Source organism: Ostrinia nubilalis, chromosome 3 (genome assembly GCF_963855985.1).
Source record: "Ostrinia nubilalis chromosome 3, ilOstNubi1.1, whole genome shotgun sequence".
Taxonomy (NCBI): domain Eukaryota; kingdom Metazoa; phylum Arthropoda; class Insecta; order Lepidoptera; family Crambidae; genus Ostrinia; species Ostrinia nubilalis.
The window spans coordinates 12,622,498-12,635,877 of record NC_087090.1 but is presented as its reverse complement, the minus strand read 5'-3'; the positions used below and the strand labels follow the sequence as shown (position 1 = coordinate 12,635,877).

The window sequence follows — 13,380 nt, the reverse complement described above, 5'->3', positions numbered from 1 at the left end:
TAATATTGGACAATATTCTTCGATTATTATAATTCGCTATAGGTAAAAGTCTCTTTGATATGTTAAAGCGAGCGTCTAGCCAACTGATTAGCCTTGTGTGATGATGCACAAGGTCGTTAAAAGTTTTCATTTCACTAACTTTGACTTTGAACCGTACTGTGTAATTGATCAAACAAAATTCAAGCCTAAAACTTCTCAGACGTGTCAGATTTTAGTTGTCAACTCTTACTCTGTGACGCAATTATCTATTATGATAAAAATGTTTATCCCTGTAAAGTTTTGCGTTAAAGGCCTGTTATGAATAAGCATTTTTTGTTTTTTGCCTAATTCTATTTAAACAAGGTTCGTGTTTGCCTATAGCAGGGTCCGGCTCCGCTGAGTTCTCGCTACCGCTGTCGCGTTTGTTATGTAAATTGTTTCTCGGAACGTCTCGTTGGGTTGATGAGTCTTCCTTTTGTGGAGTGTATTCGGGTTTCCCACCAGATATACCTCCGTTTCGACTTCTCTGATGACCAATCTAGCTATGACTCTTGCATATTGTAGAGATGCATATAAAAGTGCATAATGCGTAAGTACTTATTGCAGAACGAAGCCTAAAAATCGATTCTGTTGCAAGCAAACTTAAGTAGAATGAGGCTTTTAATAAGTTGATGAATATTTAGACTAATCACAGGATAGAATGTACGACCTAAATTAAGTTAAACTTAATTAAAGCGTTATTTGTAATACAGACCTAAGCATAAGTATTAAGTTAGTTTTTCATAATTAACATCTTACAAAGCTCCTTGGCATCGTGCGGAGGCTTAATAAAGCTGAAAGATTGGCTTTTACACTTGCTCAATTACGCCTTCACCCTAGGTTCAGGCTGCAATATTGCTAAGATTTATTAACCAACTTTTTGTATTAATATCTAATCAATTGCAGTTCGTTTATGGGTTTAGTAGAACATAATCATTGAAGCAAAAAAATAAAATAACTCCCTGTATGTATACTTATATGGAAACCAATATCACAGTAATATAAGTAAATGTTAACAGTCAATGAGTAGGCGTGATCACAGACATTAATGACTGCTTGAATGAAATTAGCCACAAATGGCTATTGTTTTAAGGAACTACTTAATTGAGTCACCCACCACAAAAGCTTATTATTTGTAATTGCTTTATAAAATAACTTTACTCAAATACCTATCTTAATTATTTCGTGTAGGTGTGAGCAAATATATGTATATAGTCAGCTTACTCGTTTGAGTTTTTGATAGATGGAACGGAGTTTCATAAAGCATTATATTGATATTATTAAAATAAATAAAGGTGAACTTCATGAAATAGATCGAAAAGAGGCGTCTGGTAGTTACTCATAGCTATTGTATTACGGAATTACTTGCATGAATCATCTGTCACAGAACCGTAATTAGTAATTTTATACAGATGAATGCGTTACCTAGCTCTACAATTAGCTTGGCAACTAATACCTACTTCATGAATTTAATACTCAAGTTATTAATATGCATTTATTAATAACTTAGAATTGTCTTATCAAATTATCCTTGTAGAGGTCGACTGCCAAAAATGGGTAAATTTATAACCGAAACAGGTATGTTGAGGAAAATCGTTGTTTAATCGCTTTCTTGGCCAAAGCTGGTTTATAAAATAAATTGTTGGATCGATTGCGGACGCGCGTGCGTCAGCAGCGGACTGGTGCGTTTCAATTGCCAGCATACTGATATGAAAATCATAAAAACGTATTCATTAAATTGGCTATGACCTAACGAGTAATCAGCAGCGCTGCCAGTGTTATACGTGAAAGTTTTTGTGAACGTTCATTTGGAAAGGATTGATGAAGCTCACGTAGCTCTGCCAATAAAAGGTATGTCTGTGTTTTATTGGTCTTTATTAGTAGAGTCGTTTGAGCATTAATTGATATGATACAAAATTCCCAAAAGTTTCTGTGTTATTATTGTCTACTGAATATAATACTGACTCTACATGGGTTCAAGATGCATTCCTAATTCTTTTTAATTTGATCCTATTCATTTTAATTGGTTAACCAGAAGTTTTGCTATTCAATTCACATTTCTATAAATAGTTTCAATCATGAAAATACCTTTCAGCTCGTTTATAACCGTTTGATCGGAATCCATAAAAAAGCAAGCTTTTACACCCACCTTACATAAGAAAAATCTATCAATTTTATCCTTGTGAAAAAAATGCAATATTCTTTGTGTAGCAATAAAAGTAGCTCAGAAATTACGAAACATTCAAGGAGGACCAAACGTTGTGCACTCAGACGCATCTTCGGTCGCTCCATTAACATACAACGTGAGTCCTTACGTCGTGTAACGCCACGCAACCGCGCGTTTATCCAATTGAACGCGATAGAGAGCGATGAATGATTGTCTTCGTTCGTACTCAGAACCCACGGACGGCCATATAACATTATTGGTTCTCGGAACGAGCTAGATTCTCCGTCTCACACAAATAAGAGCTGATGTAAATGGCAAAGAACTGCGTCAGACAATAAATATTGGATATTTTATGTAGTTTACATCACTTTATTATCAAACATAATAACGCAGATGCTAATTTCTCTTTCTTCAGTTTCTTTCATAAATTCTATTAGGACCAATTTTATTCAAGCTACCATAATCCTATAGTACCTACTTGCCTATAAGAAAGCTACTTTTTACTACCCAAATGTTAATCGACGCAAGTATTTTTTTTTGCGGTCTGGGGACAAGGCCAGACGGTTGATTGGTATATTAATTTGTTTGTATGACACGTAATTCGTTAAGCATGCAAATCTGCTGTGCACCAACAACAAGGTCGTAAGCATGTTTAATGCATAAGATTTGGGCAGCGTTAAAAACTGATGGATGGTCAGTAGCAGTGTTGCCTAAAGTGAAATACTAAATGTTGATGAGAGAAAGCCTTTTTCTTAATCAACTGGTATTTCAGCATTATTAACACACGACTTCAATCGACAAAAGTCACAATTACCTACCTATCATAATTACAGTTATACAAAGCTTGCCTGTAAAAATACATAGACACCGGATAACTATACCTTGGCGACCTAGTTTTATTGTGTAAGCAAAAAAACCATGCAAATAGTGATAGCGATGATGTTTAGGGGAATCCCCGCTGTAGAAACTGATTGGCGTTTAGTCGGTTCAGTATCATTCCAAGAATGTATAAATTTGCACAATTATTAGTAATGCAGATAAGCAAACGTAAGCAGATAAGCTGTCCTAAATAACTTATAACTCAGTAGAATCGTTTCATAAATTATTGACGTGCTTACTTAGTAAGTATTACTTAAATACTTTTAAAAAATATTGTTAAAGTAATTAACTCGTTATCGAAATCAGGAATAAATTAAATACCTAATTAACTTTTTGATTGATTAAATACTTTTGCCGTCATTTTTTTCAAACGCGCTCATTCATTTTGTTAGACACACACGAGGCAAATTATTCAAACCGACGAGTGATTTTAAACTTGGTTACCGATCGAATACTAAACTATCGCCAGATTACTATCGTACTTTTTGCTAAAGTTTACTTTTATAAACATTAACATCGTATATGATAGGAGTCTTCTTAGAATAACACTTGTAAAAGGTGTTGTTTATTTATTGTAACGGATCAATTATTTCATATTATCTTTGTTTTTCTTATGCTGTAAATGATCATTCACAGGAAACTTATCTCATGTTGACGGCGATAAGACCCCTTAGATGCAACTTTATATAGGTTACTGTAATCTTATAATAAACAACTATTGCGCAATTACTTACTTCTATAATATATTACAAAGTTAATAAAGTGGGCAAGAACGAGTGGCAATCTTGTGACACGTAACAAAACAAGTGATAAGACCAGATGTACCTTATCATCTATAATCATTTGTTTCCGTTGTTTACTAAATGCGGGAAATCCTATCTGTGCTATGTAATAGCTGGTAGATAACAATATGTTTGTTTACACTCAATGAAAGTGTGTTTTGCGTTCTGTAGCTAAGTAATTATTATGGCTTTGGAATGATCAGAGTTACTAGTACATTTTGATGTTCCGCAAACTCTTGCCAATGTTAATCTGTTTCAATGCTTTGTTCATAAATGAAGATGTATTGAATTTTTCGTTTGCTTTCGTAACTGAGCTGGCGATGGTCTCAGAAGCAGCACAATCACTGACACAGATTGCGGGCGCATCCACGCAGAACTCGTGAGGAGCCCGGGCGGCGCGGGCGCACGTACAACGCAAATAGAGTCACGACCGCTCAGGCGGATGTGCCGATATCCTCCAAATTCATGTGTGAAATTTATGGTTGCCGAACAGCTGTACTAGAAACAAGATAATAATTATTCAGGTTGTTAGTAGTACCTGCTGCTATAATTTTAGAAAATATTGCTATATCCATCATACTTATTATTGCAACAGTGCCGTTAACAACCTAATTAATTGCTACGCAAGTAATTGTTGCAAAAATAGAATTGGCACCTGTTGCAAAAAATAATCACTCCGACACTACTGCTGGAAATGCTGCCTCTACCTTTTGTCTACTACATCCGGTGACTTTAGAAATAATTGAAATAGTCGAGTATTGCAAGCATACGAAATATGAACTGGAATTACTCATGGATCTCTACAAGTCAAGAACCTAATGCTACTCGAATTTCAATATTAATCTATCAGTAATGCGGACCATTCCATTGTATAAAAATTATTAGCGTCTCTAACGCCCGTATTCACAAACGATGCTGGCATAAGTGAAGCAGCAAATCGAACGCACAGCGTTGAATAGAGCTCTGTGATTGGTTCGTGTGTAACCCTGTGCGTCCACGCGCACTGTGAGACCTATGTTTGTGAATACGGGTGTAATTCCTTTTATTTCCAATTACTGTAACGTCATTAACATTCTTTTTATATTGTTCCAGGTTGAGACTTGAGTGTCGAGCGGCGTGTGCGTCTGCCCCGCGAATGCGGCGCGCGCGCGTGCGAGCGATGCGCTGCTAGAGCCGGCGAGGATGGTGGGAGTAGGCGTGGCGGAGGGGGGCGGCGGCGGCCCCGACGGCTACTACGGCGAGTACTACCCCCCCGAGACGTACTTCGTGCCGCAGGACCTGTGCCCGCACCCCCAGCAGCATCCGCAGCACGCTCATATGTGCACCGTGCACGCTGAATACGGTTAGTGTCTGACATGAGCGTAGATAGGTTTCTAGGGCCGTAGCATTTTTTGGGGGTAGCTGAATTCCCCTAGCCCCCACCACCGGTAGGCCCAATTTCTCTATGATTTGATTGAGGGACTTTGAAACATACCATTTACTGTGATGAGGGATAGGTTATGTGGAAATTTCGTAGCGATTCTAAGTATGTTCTAAGTCTAAAAAACTTACAAAACTAGGAATCTTCAGCCAAGCAGTTATGTCTAGTCCAGCATGCTATGATATTAACTTGAACAGGAAGAGGGTTCTTTATCATTTCATGTAGAGTTTCGGGAATATGTATACAGGACAGAGGTTCCCTATTCCAACCACAGTTAGGCTTATGGATGTAGATAACGTATATCGTAACCTCCTTCGTAGGTTCCTCATCCACTACCTAGTTAGACCCATGGCTATTTCCAGCTTATAAAGAAGCATTATTCTCTACCAAAAACGTAAACTAGGCAGAAAGCCGTCCCTTACCCTAGCACTGTAACAAACTGTTATAATTACCTATTACTATTTAAATATTCTGTTAATTTCACTATCTAGCTTATATTTATATTAGTTACCCGCAATTTTTTTGTGGGAAATATTTACAAAGTCATTAAATTATGTCCTTGAAGATAACAACATGACACAATATGCAATAAAATAAATTATTTTAATAGACATCGTAAAATAAATTAACATGTAACAGTAAAAATTACAACAAGCACGTGCAGGTTTCATTGCGATTTTATCACATTTCACTGTTTTGTAAAAAGTTTATTAACAATTTAGAACATACTTAATGTATGGTAATTAACCTGCTGCCATCGTATGAAATGTTAGTTGAAAATAACAATGATCAATTTCATCAGACATGAAAATAAAAACAACTTGTATTGTACCTATGTAACTTACAAAACAAAATCTAAGTAATAAGTGTAAGAGAAATTTAGGTAAATCATACTCGTAAAACATATGAAATAACTGCACAATAAATATTATGTATAACTGATTTGAAATTAGTTGTAATTTTTGTTATAATTGCGTTGCTAAATGTAGTTAATCGACTGAAAACCGCATTAAATTAGTGATCGTGTCAGAAATACCAAATTAAAGCGGAGAAAAGTCCCTTTTACCCGCAGTTGAGGCGAAACAAAGAGTTTCAAGGCTTTGGGATTCCTAGTGCACGGCATTGCTCAAGACCCTGCGGTTGACTGGCGTTGCGAGATTTACGCCTAGGGCTGCTAACTTCAGTTTAAATTCATTATAAACACCGACAAATGCAGTACGAGAACTGAAAATGTTTTACACCAGAACTTTAAGCACTAATTAAAATGCTCCCTGGGGCTTGCAACGGAGATAGGATTTTCTAAAACAAAACTGAAGGATTATAGAAATAATCCTTATACCTACATAGAAATGTAGATGTACTTATAGTCATCATCCTGCTTAGATAAGGGACGGTGAATCCACACTTTTATTTATACGAATTGATGGATAGTAGGTAGTACCCACTTTACCTATTCCACACAAGTCTCCGATGCGCAAAGGCTGTTAATTAAAGGTAGGTACTTACTTTTTTTCATTGTTGCTGAAAAGTTAATTGGTAGAGCTGTTCCCTAAAATAATAATATTACAATTTGAAAAAATAATCATGCATGTACGTACATATGATATTTACGAATTTTGCAACTTTCATAAACAATGAATCTTAATAGTCGATCGTGTTACAGTAAATTCAGCAGCTACAATTACACGCATTTTGATTTATGGGCATGTTGCATGTTCATATTTTACTCATTGGAAACGGTTGCCGGTGATGATTGATTGATAAACGGTCTCTATTACATTCGAGACCATTACAGAATGAATGCAATTTGTTACTTCGAGGGATCTTGATCTTAACGCTTAATTACTTATGTAAAACTGGATCGATTGGATTTCTAAAATGCATCAAAAAGACCTTTATTATTAAAACAAACGGGCAATAAATGCTTGTAAGCTACAATTTATGTCACATGTAGGTAATATCAATTAGAGTCTTGCAGAATAGTGCCCTACAATAATGCCCTACACGTCTCTTGTAATCAAGGAGATACGTTCATCTGTTAAAAACTTTCGAAACGGAACAACCGTTAATCAATCTGAAAAAGAAAATTAAAGTCCGTGATTGCTTGATTCCTATGAATATTTTGAGCAAACAGGTGTTTGAATGGATACTCGAATAGTGTAAGAATCATAGGAGTGGTCTTATCAGCCTAGTGCTCTAAAATCCTTTGTTACGTTATTTTGTGTTGAAGTTCGTATCAATATTATGCCCTGAATATAAGAAACTAGTAGTGGCTATATTTATCTCTACTCGTCATAGAGTCCCACTCCAGTAACCTGTTGCTATACCTACTATGCCCGTAACAAATTCGCCCCGCGTAATGCTCGTAAACGTTGCTTACGGTAAAAGCTCGCCTTTGAGCTTTCGTTGGCAGCCCTACGGCAAGTGAGCCACAGAGCCAGCCTCACAAAACTATGCGACACGTTTCCGCCGCGAGCGGTTAATATAAAAGTGGATGATCTACAAAGAGCGATTTCTACGAATGCACAAAACACGTTCATTCATAACCGCAGAGCTACGGGGCGGAACGGACGGCGCCGGTGTCAAAATAAAGCAAAACGTAGCCGCCCGTGACGCGGCCAGGCCAGACTCGTCAAGGACGCGGACATGGTAAAAGGTCTCTAGTACCACAACCTCGACACTATCATCGATACGTATACAAAATACCAAAGCTATTGCAGCGCATATCTTATCAAAGTATAAACTTCCATTTGCGGGTTATCTGCTGCAGGTTGAAATAAATTATGTCGTTTAAAACCTCTTGACACCTTTGAGTATAATAATAATAAATGTTACAATGATATAAAATACGTGGTCAAAACATTGGGGGCAGATATTATCAGACACATTTATCTGTTTATTGCTACAAACATAAAGTCATATTATTCCCTTCATAACTAGAATCTATCAACTTATCTTAATTTATTAATATTTAGTCTATGTCTGGATAGAGTCGGGTTATTTTCAGATTGCGGTGTCAATGAGAACATCTCCGCCATTCTAATTGGTATAATTAAAAGATCGTGTAACTAGTCATTATCTAAGTCTAGTCCAATCATGTCTGGCTAGCCCTCTAATTTTAATTTAAAAGGACCTTAGTCCATCAAGAGTTATTTTACAGCCTTACCAAGTCTCTCTCTTTCAAACCTGCAAAGAAAAGCTAATTTCCAATTCCAATTAGCTTAGTATTATTAGGGTACATATACAGGGTGTTCCAAAAAGTGCGTAGCCGAGCCGAACTAAAGTAAAAGATGGTAGATGATTGGATCTAAAAAAAAATAGTACTTATACTACGTAAAAGTATAACTGTTTCAGTATTTTCATATTTTGAATGCCCCCGTTTGAATGCCTTTCTTATTGCTACATACATTGGCTTGTGATTGCACAAGCAGATATTTTCCTTATTTTGCGTTTAAAATACTTGTTGTGTTCACAAAACAGTTTTCCTTTCCAGGCGGTATGCCGGTGGTGCCCTCAACGCCGATGATGCCGCAGCTGATGCCGCAGGTGATGGACGAGAGCATGCGGCACTTCTTGGTGGCGCACCCGCACGCGCAACCGCACCCGCACCACGCGCCGCACCACCAGCCGCACCATCAACCGCCGCACCACCAACCCCCGCCGCATCATCAACCGCCACACCATTATGTAAGTACTATCTTTCCGCCCGCGTCTTCGACCGCGTGGAATTTTGTCTGTCACAGAAAAACGTTATCGCGCGCGTCCCTGTTTCAAAAACCGGGATAAAAACTATCCTATGTCCTTTCCTGGGACTCAAACTAGCTCTATGCCAAATTTCATCAAAATCGGTTCAGTGGTTTAGGCGTGAAAGAGAGACAGACAGACAGAGTTACTTTCGCATTTATAATATTAGTATAGATATACAGGGTGTTAGGTAAATGGGTACATGAGCCGACACTAGCCCATGTTAACATACGCATATAAATAGTATGGTGAAGTCAGAAATTTGATATCATCATTTTTTTTTTAATTTTCATACTAAAATAAATTTTATAAAATCCGATTTGTATGAAAATTAAAATAATTAAAATGAAGATATCAATTTTCTGACTTCACCATACCATTTATATGCCCATGTTAATATGGGCTAGTGTCGGCTCATATACACATTTACCTAACACCCTGTATAAATATACACCCTGTATAAATAAAAATTTGAATTTGAATATATTTTATTAACCTTCACTCAATCAATCGAGCAATAGTATTGTGGCAAAAAGGACATTGTCAGAAACCGCCTAAAAACCGCCCAAAAACATTAACCCATCATAATTATTTTCTAATTTTTTTAATACATTAAGCACCCTTTCATTCTAATGGACACTTAAGCATTGAAAAATGAAATAAATAAGTCTTTTAACGTTTATTCTATAATACTATTACAACTTCCGGACGTTTTGGTGCGTGGCATGGTCTAAAACCTATCAAGTTCCATAATTTTTGCCGATAAAATCTGTACGAGGCATTACCGTACTTTATTGCTGGGAGTCCATGTATAGTGATGTTCCTGCGGCCATCATAGACAATAAAATATAAAATAAATCGATTAAACTGCTTTGAAGACTAGATTTACGTTAAAAGCTAAAAAGATATTGACACTATTACAAGAAGCTATCTAAAGTGTCCAACTGGTCGAAGGTCGTAAATAAAATAAAAACAATTAGGACCATAAACTGATATTCATGGTATCATAACTGTAAAAGTGTCAGAATCCGATGTTGAATCCAATGCCAGTTGAAGTGAGAGAAACATCTATCAACCTAGTATAGTTGCCAGTCTCTCATAATCTATGCCAAGAGGGTTTTCGCGATTGAAAAATCCGCCAGATGGCAATACGTAGACGTGAGGTCCAAATGCTGCATGATTGGTTATTTTTGACATGACATTGACAGATATGTCAAAATCCACCAATCATGCAGCATTTGGACCTCGCGTCTACGTATTGCCATCTCGCGGATTTTTCAATCGCGAAAACCCTTATTCATAGCACATGTATAATAATAGACCAAATGAACTTTTATAGATTGTGAAAGAGAAGATAAAGATTTTATTATTTTATTAAAATCTTGCCACGAGGTAGTTTTTCAGTAGAAACCAGGATTGGATAATCGCTACAGGCAAGTATCAGAACATTTTATAAATATTTTTAATCGATTATATCCTTGTGAATCGTTTTAATAAATTGTCATTTTACTTTTTCAATTAAAACTTTTTCAATCCCTAGTCTTGTCAAACTGTCATAATGTCAACAAATTATAAATGTCACGTCAGTTGACTCAATTTCAGTCTTCTGTGCGTTTATTGTATTTTTATTTCAATGAAATAGTGCTAAAGGGTTAGTACTAAAAGTGAAAGCCTTTTTTCAGAAAGAAAATCAATGTGGTGCCCTTATTATTCATACTGTTTGAAAGTTACAAGTCAGTGATACAGAGTTGCCGCCATTATAACTCCGTAGTGATACCATACCAAAGAAGAAGTTTTCCTAAACACTTGTGTTATTTTTATATGTGATCAAATAAAAAGGATTAATTCTACTGCTCAAATGGAATAACTTATCCCAAGAGACCGAATATAAAAAAAAACCTCTCCATAGAAATTATCACCATCACGAGGATGTGAATTTTTTTGAGAATTTGATATTGGTCCTGTAAGAAAAGTAGTTGTATTTCAGTAGTAGAATCAACCCTTCTTGTTTCATCAGCAAGAGTAACTATAAAAACGCCCTGTAGGTAGGTATTATTAAGCTGAAGAGTTTGTTTAGTGTCAAAGACTGTCACACAGTGTAACTTAAATTGGCATATTACGATAATGAACATAAAAACTTAAATAAATATTTATGTTAATATTTTTTCTATTTATTTATTTTTCCAAAGCTTCACAGTGACAGCTGAAACAGCAATACTGTTGTAAAACTAAACTTAGAACAAACTGTTACAAATAATTTACAAATTAAAATAAAACCGCATGTTGCTTTACTTTCTCGTATAGGTAATAAATGTAATTAATGGCTAGATTATTAATGTTACTTTGTTACCCTCAATAGTGAGGAGATCTTATAAAATGGTAACCCTGATTTTCATTGTCATTCAAGTGCTCTTTCTTCGCATAAGCTTCTGTGATTTGGCCAAGGGCCACACACATTGCGATAACATTATGCGACATTGATTTGACAGCAGCGGAGTAAGTCTTGCGACTATGCAAAATGATACCCTGTAATCGTAGCACATATAGACATAGACGGGGCGGGCCACATAGCTCGTAGAGCTGATGGCCGCTGGGGCAGGAAAGTTCTTGAGTGGCGACCACGAGCCGAAAGACGTAGCGTGGGCAGGCCTCCCACTAGGTGGACCGACGATTTGGTGAAGGTCGCGGGAGGTGCCTGTATGCGAGCGGTGCAGGATCGGTCTTCGTGGAAATCCTTGGGGGAGGCCTTTGTCCAGCAGTGGACGTCTTTTCGGCTGAAACGAACGAACGAACGATACGTATTACCACTATTTACCAGACATTACTATTTATTGCATACTCGCCGGATTACACGTAGGAGCACGCCCGTTACAGCTTCGGCCTTGCATTATTATAAGATCTGTTCCGCCCTTTTTCGAACTTCCTCCGTGAGGATATCCCCGCCGAATTCTATGATGAACCTATCAAAAGTCATATTCTGCAATGTCAACCCACCACAAGGTGGACCGACGACCTGATAAAGGTAGCGGGAAGGCGCTGGATGCAGGCCGCTACCAACCGTGCGATGTGGAAGTCATTGGGGGAGGCCTATGTTCAGTAGTGGACGTCCTGTGGCTGAAATGATGATGATGATGATGAAATGAATGAAAATGACAAATCTTCGAACGTGTATAATACCGTGCCAAAGTAATCATATAATTTTGGCACCTTAATAACTATTGCCGTTTTTGTTGTAAAGATCATGCAGCGCTACTTGCGGATATTATTGGAAAGAAAACTATGTGGGCTCTAGATCTGAAGCCGCTTTAACGAACACGAAGTGCTCATACAATGCGGCGTATTTTCTTCCAGTCTTTAGTCAGGACTTTAGTCGAATTAAAACCCCGGTTGAACGTGATATAGCCGCACTAGAATACGATGCTTTTTGCATAATCGCAAGACTTCGTTCCGGTGTCGACCGAATGTTATCATGATGTATGTGGCCCAGGGGTTACTGTAGCCGCTAAGGTTTGAAACTTCTTGCTTAAAATATTGTAGTCTTTGGCATAGACTACGACGGTAGTCATGGAGATAGGAGTTTGTTATCTCGTGTCAGATGTAAATGGTGAAAAGAAAACTCATGATTCGTGTTATTTTTATGCAATTTGTAGGTATTTTATAAAAGTGGAACCCCGAGTGATCTCCAAAACCCATTCTATTATTATATACGATTCGGCTTCGATATCTATAATACAATAGGAGTTTATTTCATGTGTCAGATGACAAGGGTGGAAACAACCTACGATTCATGTTGTTTATTTACGTGCAATATGTGGGCATATTATAAAAGTGGAATGCCGAGTTGTATTTCTAAAACTTGTTCTATTATTTTATACTATTTGGCTGCGACTCGGCGTGACGACAATACAAAACATTTTTCGCGAATCGGTGTTCATACATTCACACAATACATTAGACGCCATGTTGTCATAAACGACATATTATAAAATCGCTGTGATTTAATATTCTTAATCATTAATTTTATGGCAAGTGTCCATCAGGAATCATTGTTCTTACACACAGAATCGTATTATTTCGCTTTCGGGTAGTAATATGTCAAAATTGTTGGTTCTTAGGCGAACAATGTATGGAGAACGAACATTGTCCTTTAATTAAACTCTATGAATAAATTAATAATTACATGTATTTAAATAAATTAATATTAAATTCTCATAATTTTCTTAGAAAGAATGTGAATGTTCTAATAACTTCCTGATGAAACTAATTTCTGGATTGGAATAGAGTGCGAATGAAAAGTTTTAAGGTAACAAACAATTTTACAAGGAAATCAAATCAAAACATTGAACCGATTCCATTAAACAAGTACTTTA

The 13,380-nt window shown here is 36.8% G+C and overlaps 1 protein-coding gene across 1 annotated transcript in view; it reads left to right on the top strand.

Moving 5' to 3' along the window:
- The window catches only part of LOC135088180 (fibronectin type-III domain-containing protein 3a), a gene marked incomplete at its 3' end in the record, with an annotated part of 64,119 nt that overhangs the window by 39,048 nt on the left and 11,691 nt on the right, over positions 1–13,380 (top strand). Inside the window, exons 2-3 of the mRNA XM_063983069.1 lie at positions 4,939–5,188; positions 8,760–8,953. Coding sequence (XP_063839139.1) covers positions 5,029–5,188; positions 8,760–8,953 — 354 coding nt within the window. The remainder of the gene's footprint in view (positions 1–4,938; positions 5,189–8,759; positions 8,954–13,380) is intronic.